The following is an 11,449-nucleotide window of genomic DNA, read 5'->3' on the forward strand; positions in this document are numbered from 1 at the left end:
TTATTAGAATCACGAAGGTCAAGAACGGGAATGAAAAGTAACTCGTGAGAAAAATAGGTATCTGCGATTCTTTGCAACTTTTGTCAGGTAAAGGAATATAGGATTATGAAATGGTCCGTAAAATGGATTAAATGTTTTAGGATATAGGGCCAGTTTTTCGAACATATGTTTTTCCATTTGAAGTTTGTGTTGAGCAGTTGAGCAGCATGTCAACAAATAGGAAAAACTCCTGAATCACGATGACGGCAATAGTTATCAAATTAACCACATATCAGTCGAAGGCTGTTATGAAAAATAACGCGTGTTCTGATCAAAGACTGGCATATAATGTCACAAAAATTGTTATGGTTTCACAACACACATGTCTGACATTGTCTCAGCTATGAAGTATGATAAATGGATGTGCTTTTATGTTGCATATTCACATTTGTAAGTAACTTATTAAAGAACAATTTAACCTAAACACAAGCCATCATTCAATTTTCAAGAGTTCACAATGTCTTGTGTGATGCAACACCTGTTGTTACAGCTCAAGTGAGCACTGTTGTTCGAACACACATATGACATTGGCAAAACCTATGGTCCAACGATGTGTTATTTTGGTGATCAGGGACCGATTGTTTGGCTGTGATGTGCATTTAGACATTTTTACTCAAGACTTCACAAAACAATTGTACTGATTTACCGTAAATTGCATTTGATTAATTTGTGTAAACAAAGTGAGAGATCTTATATAGCTATATGGCGGCAGTCTGTAAATAATCAAGTCTGGACCAGACAATCCAGTGATCAACAGCATGAGTATCAATCTGCGCAATTGAGAACCGATGACATGTGTCAACCAAGCCAGCGAGCCTGACCACCCGATCCCGCTAGTCGTCTCTTATGACAAGCATGGGTTACTGAAGGTTCATTCTAACCCGGACCTTCACGGGTCTCCCACCTCAAAACTAGCCTGGAGGATCATAAAGATGTACCACAACTTATACACCATAAGGGGGGTGTTTGATTTGCAAGGGGTGCCAAACACTAAAGATCATATTAAAAGAGGTATTTGTTCAGAGTGATGTACCAAACCCTAGTGATTATAAAAGGGTGCATAATTAGAAAGTGTAATTAAAAGCTAAGGATAGTTTTGGGTGGGGTAACCTTTCCAAACCCTAATACAACTAAACATAAGGATAAAAGAGACATGTTAGAGCCACATCTCATTCATCAGCCAGTGCCAATTTGCCCTACATGTTGTGCCTGGTAAATTACAGTCTCACCAATGTGATATTAGGCTGTCATGTTTCTGAACTGTAAATAATTGTGGTTGTATACAAGTTGGGTTATACACGAGAGATAAATGCCGAATGAGGTAATATACTTCTATCACCATAGTATACCCTGATCTGCGGTTATCACAGTATGATGTGGTAGCTATTATATGTAGCACCCAGAGAGTGTAAGGTCACCAGTTTAGTCCTCAGCTGTGTTATGCGAATAGATGTTGAAAGGTGGTACGTGTCTTTACCATGCCTGGTGCTGGACATTAAGGGCATAAACCAGGGATAGGGTCAACTCATAGTCTGTATAACATGCCTGAGTGGGGTATTCATGGAAATCTGCTGTATGGTATGTCAATAGGCTAACCCCATCAAATATAAACATCAGCACAATAGCAAGCAGTCCTCCCTACCCCTAAATCATGTCTCCCCCGTCTTTCTTCCTCTCCTCTCCTTCCCCCTCTTCACCTTCCGCAGCCCCTTCCTCCTCCTCCTCCTCTCTCTCTCTCAGCAATTTGGGCTAAAAAAAGCCAGTATCTTTGTAAAGTTGAAACAAAACATTATTTCTTCTAGTTCAATTTTATGTGTTTTGGAATTTGATCCCTCATGTTCATAATCAAGATTATTGTTTCATCCTAAGCCAACGCCAGCTTTTTCTTTTTGTCACAATAGGATACCTACACAATGGACAGCATTGACATCAAACCAGGACAGAAAGTACTGCTTATTTGGGGTGGACAGTCATCAGAAAATATTCAAGATATTGTCCAGTTTCTGACCAGCCAAGCAGGGGAGTCAGGCAGCGTCCATGTGGAACATGTGGAGAGACTTACACAGTGTATGTTGTCAATATGTGTGTTGTCTGTACATTTGACCAGTTAGTAGGATTCAGATCGTTGCTGGTGACAGTTTTTAATACTCCCTAGGGAATTGAGTTTAAATGCAGTAATGGCCTGCTATGAGTATGAAGCAAAGCTCATCCACTGATCCAATTCAGTAACTTCTGAGAACAAAGCAGTGGACTGACAAGGGGAGATAATTTGTGCATTTAACTAAAATGTGCAACATGAATAAATAAAAATTCATTTATATATTTAAATCATATTCACAATGAAAATGAAAACCCTATTAGTATAACAACACGCTTGCATGATTAATCAATGTGATAATCCTTTTCCACTTGTGTACCTTTTTTTAAATCTGCCCAGCAGATGTAAAAATGCCCTTTAGACAGACACTAAGGAGTAAATATTTTGAAAACCCAAAGGAAACTATAAAACTCCAATGTGAATAATACCTTTTGAGGAAATATTCAATGTCTCAAAACATTATCTGGAGCCCAGCTGGGACCTATTCTAACCCATTATTGGCTAGCACAAATGATCTTAGCAACTACAATTGTAACTCACTAACTTAAGTCATAGTGCTAAGACTGCCTTGTGAGAGTGGGACAAGGTCCGCAATGGGTCATATTAGATGACACTGTATTATCAGTTGCACCAATTTATCCATAACAGCTCTAGGACAAAAGTACTTTTCATAATAATGACCTCTTATCTCCTAATTAATAAGTAATGTATGTATTAGGCAATTTTAATCAAATCACGGTTAAAAGCATTGTGGTGTTTTTGCTGAACAAGTTGACTTTGTGTTGTAGCTTCACATCCTAACTCGGTGTTCGATGTTGCCGTCTGTGGCCTGCATCAACCCCGGGGTAATCCAGCAGGACATGGACAGACTCGGGGAGATCTGCAGGATACTGAAGCCAGCTGGTACACTCTACATCCGGGATGCTGTCTCTAACAATGCCAGCGGAACTGTACAGACAACAGACAAAATGGTGTCAACACTGAAACTCTCAGGATTTGTCAACTTGTCAGCTGTAAGTTGTCAACCAATGTTTTGTTGCATGGTCCATCAAATTCCATAGAGCACTGTAGGAATGAGGAACCATTTGATCATTGTTTCGTCAACATATGCATCTTCCTGAGGCAAGGGCAATATTTGTAAATTAAATGAGATTGCCAGGCTACCATGAAATAGAAGATGCAGGTCTTTACTAACACCTTCAGACCCACATTTAAATGACTTCAGCATATTGTGACCAAAAAATCAACATGTAAATTCACTGCAGGCCTTACAGACCCATTGAATTTGAAATAAGGGTCTAACACAAGATATACCTGTCACAGGCCTACATGCAGGTGCAAATTTCATCAACTGACTATAGAAGTCACAACTGACGAACTCTGCTAGAATTTCATGGCATGATCATAGTGCCATCAGTGACTGTAACGACTTGTCCCATCTTCCTTCTATTTACCAATCAGATTACTTCTTTCATATCTCTTGCACTTCCTTCAAATAAATTGGTGGCACCCAGCTACAGCGATAGACAGTCAACATCTATATTGTGATCAAACAGGTTTTACCTTGTAGTGCCTCAAATCACTTGAACACTTTGATTAATAATATGAAAAGATATGGAAAATATCTGTGACAGCCAAGTTGACAGTAAACATGTTTTGCAAATCCTACAATCAACGGGAATCTTCACAGCAGTCACAGTGTTTAGCAACTTATCAATTTCTTCTCTCTTTTTTTCTCCACTTTTTGGTTACATTTCCATCCATTATATAACAACAATACATACACGTACATCTATATGTGCATATAGATGTACACAGGATTGTGGCTCGTTTAAATGTCATATCTAAGACATTACACTGGCTTGTTTAAGTATATGTAGAGATGTACAAAGGTGTGATTCATATAAATATCATATCTAAGACAGTACACACAGGACATGTAGAGAAAAACATATGTAGAGACAACCAAATTTAACAGGATTGTGATTCATATAAATATCATATCTAAGACAGTACACAGGGTTGCTAAAAGCATATGTAGAAAAACATATGTAGAGACAACCAAAGGCGTCATAGATGTACACAGGATTGTTATTCATATAAATGTCATATCTAAGACATTACACAGGGTTGCTAAAAGCATATGTAGAGAAAAACATATGTAGAGACGACCAAAGGCATCAAAGATGTACACAGGATTGTTATTCATATAAATATCATATCTAAGACAGTACACAGGGTTGCTAAAAGCATATGTAGAGAAAAACATATGCAGAGACAACCAAAGGCGTCATAGATGTACACAGGATTGTTATTCATATAAATGTCAAATCTGAGACATTACACAGGGTTGCTAAAAGCATATGTAGAGAAAAGCATATTTAGAGACTACCAAAGGCGTCAAAGATGTACACAGGATTGTTATTCATATAAATGTCAAATCTGAGACATTACACAGGGTTGCTAAAAGCATATGTAGAGAAAAACATATGCAGAGACGACCAAAGGCGTCATAGATGTACAGAGGTGGATATCAATTATGTTACTTGATTTTTGATAGCTCCGTGCATAGACTAGTTACATCAGCCAAAATGGAACTCAGAAATATATATGTAGTTTTCAAGGGTTGAATCTGGACTTTATATGACACACTAGCTTCTTTACCATGGTCAGATGCAATAATTTAGAAAATAGATCTTTCATCAGATCAGTGCATCACACATCATTGATAAAATCATTGGTTCTTTAATTGTTGTTGTAACTTGGAGCTGCACGAAGTTGATGATAACTGATAACAACTGTTACAATCACTATAGTTTGGCATGAAATGCATGTGGACTCGTTTTTTTGTAAATATCTCTTCATCCAATGACCCAATCGATCTCAAACTGTGCAAGTGGATGTTTTGGCAGACAACCTAATCACATTGTAAATCACCGATTTAATGCATTTGTATTAAAGAATCTGTCTATGTAACTGTCAACAAAATAAACAGCAGAACGCAGACAGCTTGCAGAGGGAGGGAGCCAATGACCTGTAACAGCGGCAGTGTTGGGTCATAAAGGTCAACGTTCGTCAATGTAGGTCAGCTATGCTGATGACCCTGATGTCAAAAGAATCTAACTTTGGATGCCTACCTTTTTGTACAAGGTTTTGTTTATTGGTTGTTGGTTTATTTTTCACATTTTTTAGCACGATGTTCTTTTTCATGCCAAGAGCAAAAGTTGTACGTTTCATGTAATCCGACACCTTATAAATCGGTTTGCTACGATTGCTCTCTTTTAGAAAAAAATTCAACACATTTCTAATTGAACGTTTAGCATCATCTGATTAAGCTTTCATGATGACAGCTAGAAGTAGTCAATGTGAATGATCCAAACGATCTATCACTGTGCAGTGCACAGGTAACTATCATGAACTGCACGTGCATTTACCTTTATGACCCACCACTGCCGCTGTTACAGGTCATTGGCTCCCTCCCTCTGCAAGCTGTCTGCGTTCTGCTGTTTATTTTGTTGACAGTAACATAGACAGATTCTTTAATACAAATGCATTAAATCGGTGATTTACAATGTGATTAGGTTGTCTGCCAAAACATCCACTTGCACAGTTTGAGATCGATTGGGTCATTGGATGAAGAGATATTTACAAAAAAACGGGTCCACATGCATTTCATGCCAAACTATAGATATGATTGATGCTGTTAATTGGCACAACCACTAGATCAGTTTGTTGCTGATGTCAACAACTGTGTCAAACACTAGGTCAGCTGGATGCAGTCAACTGGTACAACCACTAAATCAAGTTGATGCTGACCATTAGTGTCACATGCAGGTTGATGCTAGATGTTTACAAGAAGATAGGTGTTAGCTTGATTAGTAAGGGCACTCTATTTTGTGACATGAGATGGGAACACAGAAATTCAAACAATCATTGTTTAGATGACAAGTATATTTTTATTTAACAATGGATTGTGAAAATGTAAGGTCTTCTGAGATCAGGTGAGTGAATATTGCTTTATGCCACATCAGCAGTTTTGCAGCTATTGGCGTTAAACTGAGATCAGGAAGCAGCTGCGTTTCCTTATAACGGAATCGGATGTTCAGGCTCGCTGACTTGGTTGACACATGTCATCTTATCCTAATTGCGTAGATCGATGCGCATGCTGTTGATCACTGGATTGTGTGGTTAAGACTCGATTATTTACAGACAGCGTACGATCGTCACACCGAAGCCCTGTGTTCGATTCCCCTCATGGGTATAATGTGTGAAGCCCATTTCTGGTGTCCCATGCTGTGATATTGTTGGAATGTTGCTAAAAGTGGTGTAGAAATAAATTCACTCACTCACTCACCTTATACTACACATATCATCCAAGTAGAACACTTCAGAACAAAGAATGTACTTAGCCATTAAATTCCTGTGATAAGTAGCTGCTCTCTTGTTTGATGGTGTTTGTGTGTTTTACGGCCTGGAATTATCTTTAACTTTTTTTAATTTCCACCAGCCTGTTTCTTTACCTCTGAGCGATGATGACAAGGCAGCCCTACAGAATCTGTCATCAGACAATGGCTTGTCACTGGTGCAGATCATGGCGGAGAAACCCCACTATGAAGTAGGGTCCACTACGCAGCTCAAACTGTCATTTGCAAACAAACCTAAAGGTTAGTGATAGATGTGAGGAGATAACCAATTTTGTGGGGATTTAAGATCATGATGAAGCTTGAAAGATCGTAATACAGCTAGTTACACCATGTCTTATGTAGGCTCAAACTACAATCTCCTGTACTTCCTCAGGACCTAACCAACTATCCCATTAATATGTACCAAAGATTCCATCACTTTTCTTTTCTTACCGGTTCAGAATTCCCCAAATTCACCTACAGGGTCAATAACCAGAGTTATCTCCCTTGGACTGTAAACTCCTGTTGCTCACTTTGACAGCTTGATACATGAGGATATGCACCTTTCCAGTTGTGCACTACTACCTGTATATCATATATTCAGAATTAAGGTGTCAGAATAAACATGTTTCATTGCAATAGGCGACCTCTGATCTTCAAACCGTGAATCGATCTGGGTCTCCAGTACACAATTACAGCTAAGTAGATGGGTAGGGTGACTTTGTTAATTGCAAGTCATCTTGTACTGACATTGTGGAACTTGGTGGCTCATGTTTGAAGAATGTCCAGTGACTAGTGTCCAGACTCTCACTTACAGTTCACAGTGATGTAGCTGGAGTATTTCTCATTGCAGCGTAAAATATCAAACATATCCTACTTTGTACACTTTCCTTGACAAGGCTATGAGTTACAGCTACCACAACTCTTTTGTTTGATTTATAGGATTTTTTTTCATTTTCAATTTGGCATTAGTATTCCACATCAAGTACATTAGTAGGTTAATGTAAGAATAGGGGCAGTGGGGTAGCCTAGTGGTTAAAGCGTTTGCTCGTCCCTCCAAAGACCCAGGTTCGATTCCCCACATGGGTAAAATGTGTAAGCCCATTTCTGCTGTTTCGCCGTGATATTGCTGGAATATTGCTGAAAGTGTCGTAAAACCATACTCACTCACTAATGTAACAATATATATTAGACACTTGAGAATGCTTATTTTGCAATATTTGGCTGTTTGTGAAATTAATGCAGTTATCATTATGTGTCTGCCTATTTATACTAAGATAATGTTGATGTTCATTTTGACAGCAGTAGATGCTAATGTAGCCAAGGTGTGGTCGTTGTCTGTGGATGATGTGCTAGATGATGAGGTGGAGCTTGTTGATGACGATGCTCTCCTGGAACAAGATGACCTGAAAAAGCCAGACCCCGCCTCTCTCAGAGGTGAGTTCAGCCAGCAGTTTCAATGTTATCTATCAAGTGACTATATTCAAAATATGCCTCTCTTCACACAGCAGTTAGTGTGGACCTGGCAGGTTGGTTATGTAGGGTGGGGTGTAATAATAATAATGCTACACCACGAGCATTCATTTTTAGTGGAATTTGGTGCAATTTTAATGGAATTATTTTTGCTGTTCATGTTGTCTAATGCATGGGTAACTGAAGATTGTAGCAAGGTTGTCTCCATGTCGTTTGGGTGCTAATTTATCTGAGTTGTGTTAGTGTTGTTGGAATGACTTGATTCCCACTTTTTAGGACTGCACGTGATTACCTCTCACAGTTCCTCATATATAGCAATGTTTGTTGATCAGCTGATTGTGGTGCAAACCCCAAGAAGAAGAAGGCTTGCAAGAACTGTACATGTGGGCTGGCAGAGGAGCTGGAGGAAGGGGCTGACATCAAGCCCAAACCAGTCACGTCTGCCTGTGGAAATGTAAGTGAAATACTTTCCCAAAGTTTGAGATTTCCCTTCACCTGTGGTTTCAAGTTATGTCATATTATTTGATTAATGTAGACAATAGTTACAAAAATCCATTCCCAAATCTTTTACAACTTCTAGCCCAAATATGGCTATATTGGTATCATTTTCAGTAGAATTGTGTAATATTGGACTCTTACTAGGTAAACTAGACCAAACAAAGTTTTACTTGACTTGGGCTCCAGACTAGGTGAATCTCACAGAACTCTCCTGATGTCAACTGACACTATGAAATGACCATACAGAGTTGTTTCCCTTAGAGCAATATTGCAAGGACAAGAGCAAAAGGATTATCCATCGTTCTGTACTGTTTATCAACTCCACGAAATGTTGAGAAAATCTCTGACAGCATGTACCAAACTGTTCAAGTTTAAAATTCTATGTTGCCTTCTACATACTTCATGCTGCCTGAAATGTCTTTAAGCTCTTAGGTCTGCATAGATATGGGTTTGAATTTAGTACGGCTTTGAAAAGGGAGGATTTCATGAACAATATCCACTTGAAGTAATTGCTGTCACAATGTTTAATTCAAATGGCCTTGTGTTTTGTGAAGGGATCCTTGTAATGGCCTTACTGGTCCTTACACGACCTTGAGTCAGTTTTCAGTTGATCCAGGATTCAGTGTACTGGGTATATATGAGCCTGTTATTTTTAGAGAAATATCAGACCAGTGGCTAATGTTGTAGACTTCTTGAATACACTAAACATTATCTATTCATACAGATGTGTTTTATACATACACTTACTTCTTAAGATATTGCCATGCTGATAATTTGACAACATATGGATAAAGTAATACCTCACATGTAAAGTCAACTTGTAGTCATTCTTGTCTCATAGTTTGTTTTTACTTGTAAGGTATTTCTTGCCAATGATATACATTATCAGACATGAAGAATTTAGACAAGGGTACTTTATTGACTATAACTTGCACTTCAAATTATCAGTTAGATTGAAAAATGCATTTTGACTTATAGTTAAGTAGTGCATATTCTTATTTGATGAACTGTGGCACTGATGGAAAATCAATGAACCAGGGTATGAAACTCCAAAAAGAATTCAGCCAAACCACAGGGCTGGTTAGATGTAAAACTTGCTAGCCCTGACCAAAACTTATCTGCCCACAAAATATCTTCATATACATGTCTAAATTTTAACACGACCGTCGGGCAGGTGAATTTGAGAATCTGGCAGTCCGTGTTGAAAATAACCCGTCCCGGGTGGTCGGGCAGGCAGGTATTTCGAAGGCTGAACCCTGAAAGGTATACATGCTGACTCAAAGCCAGGCATTATGAGAGATGGGAAATAAATAATGACAGAAAAGAAGCTCTAATTTGTTCCAAGACTTGTATTGTGTTCTTTTCGTTTCCTTACCTTTATTATCTCTTTGTTTATGTATTTCCAATGTAATGTTTCAGTGTTACTTGGGTGATGCATTCCGTTGTGCCAGCTGTCCATATCTTGGCATGCCTGCCTTCAAGTCAGGAGAGAAGGTCGGCCTCAGTGACAGACAGCTGAAGGCAGACGCCTAGTCATGTGTTGTGAACCAGTGAGAGTGGCCTGTGTTACAATGGCAACATGAGATTAGGAGAAGATGTTGACAGCCCATATTTATGTCGTCTGTCAAAGGTTCATAGTCAGACGGAACGGTAACCCAAGAAGACATGAGAGTTGTGCTACTTGGTATCCTGTTCCTGGCGTGACCCGTGTTATTCTTGATGTATTATATCTGTTGATGTATTATTTCACAGAGCACGGGTGTCTATCAAGTTCTGGTTGTCCCAGAATTAGTACCCAGGAACCTATGCTGGTTGTTGTGGTCAGTTTAATGGATCAGGTGGTCAGAATTAGTGACTTTCTATATTTTTCACACGTCATGATACACTGGGGTCACGGATTGTTGCACTTAATATCAATTACCGGTTTGGATAGTCCAGACTCAATTATTTTCTGTCCACCATCATTTAGCTGGAATGTTGTTGAATAGCACATTATCAACAAATTAACAAGATTATGTTCTTGTGTCCTGTTATTCTGGCTTTCTTTTGAACCCTATGGGGATTCTGGGATTCTAGGTCCTCAGCAGTGTATGCTTGTCGCGAGGTTAGTAAATGATATAATGGTGTCTGCCTCAGTGACTCATTCAGTGTCTTAGCCCTGATTGCGTCGTTGCTTATATGAATTACCGTTGCTTATATGAATCACTGATTTTAATTGATTGTTAACAGGCTAGATGGAACATTGGTTGACAGACAAATCTTTGTATTTCCTGACTGTGTGTTCCTGTTTAGTCTGTATGACAGTCACTGAACCACATAATTTTCCCTAAAGCCTAGCCCTCCCTGCAATGCTAAAGACCTAAATGAAGCAAGTCTAGATTTCCCCAGGTTCAGGATCTCCCATCTCACTGGGGCTCCTTATCAATTTAAATGGGTTTATTTGTAACTTTCAAAAATGATATATATTCAGAGACTAAGCATTAATCTAGTTCCTGTTTTACTTCTCCAAGTTTTGATCAGTTGGTGAATTATGACCAGTGCTTGGAGGTGTCCTTTTGCAGCTAAGCTTATGCACATTGAGTTGGGCTTTATATAATTATTGACTACCTTTCTTCTCTATTTTGTGGAAAACAAATAAACAAAGTACCTTCATGTAATGTTGAGTACTATCATCATGATTGACTTGAAGTACAGGAGTTTTGAATGAAATTTGTATTGCAACATTGTATGCACATGAAAATCCCAAACATTTCAGCCAGACCACAGGGCTGGTTAGATGTAAAACTTGCCAGCCCTGACCAAAACTTACCTGCCCACAAATAATTTGTTTGATGCTAGTTTATCATCCAATTATATCCATGCCAGCATGTCTAAATGTTAACCCGACTGTCGGGCTGGTGTTTGAGAACAATCCGTGTTGAAAATAACCCCGCCCCTG

At 38.8% G+C, this 11,449-nt stretch overlaps 1 protein-coding gene across 1 annotated transcript; it reads left to right on the plus strand.

Annotated features, from left to right (window-relative positions):
- Positions 1-3: 3 nt before the first annotated feature.
- LOC124254895 (anamorsin homolog) lies at positions 4-11,242 on the plus strand. Its single transcript, XM_046688732.1, is given in 8 exon segments — positions 4-87; positions 1,941-2,106; positions 2,926-2,969; positions 2,971-3,150; positions 6,645-6,801; positions 7,843-7,977; positions 8,346-8,467; positions 9,931-11,242. Coding segments are annotated over 7 exon segments (906 nt in total). The 5' UTR covers positions 4-87; positions 1,941-1,952; the 3' UTR covers positions 10,045-11,242.
- The last annotated feature ends 207 nt before the right edge of the window (positions 11,243-11,449 follow it).

The sequence above is a fragment of the Haliotis rubra genome, unplaced genomic scaffold (genome assembly GCF_003918875.1).
Source record: "Haliotis rubra isolate DU_JTF1 unplaced genomic scaffold, ASM391887v1 Scf586, whole genome shotgun sequence".
Lineage (NCBI taxonomy): Eukaryota > Metazoa > Mollusca > Gastropoda > Lepetellida > Haliotidae > Haliotis > Haliotis rubra.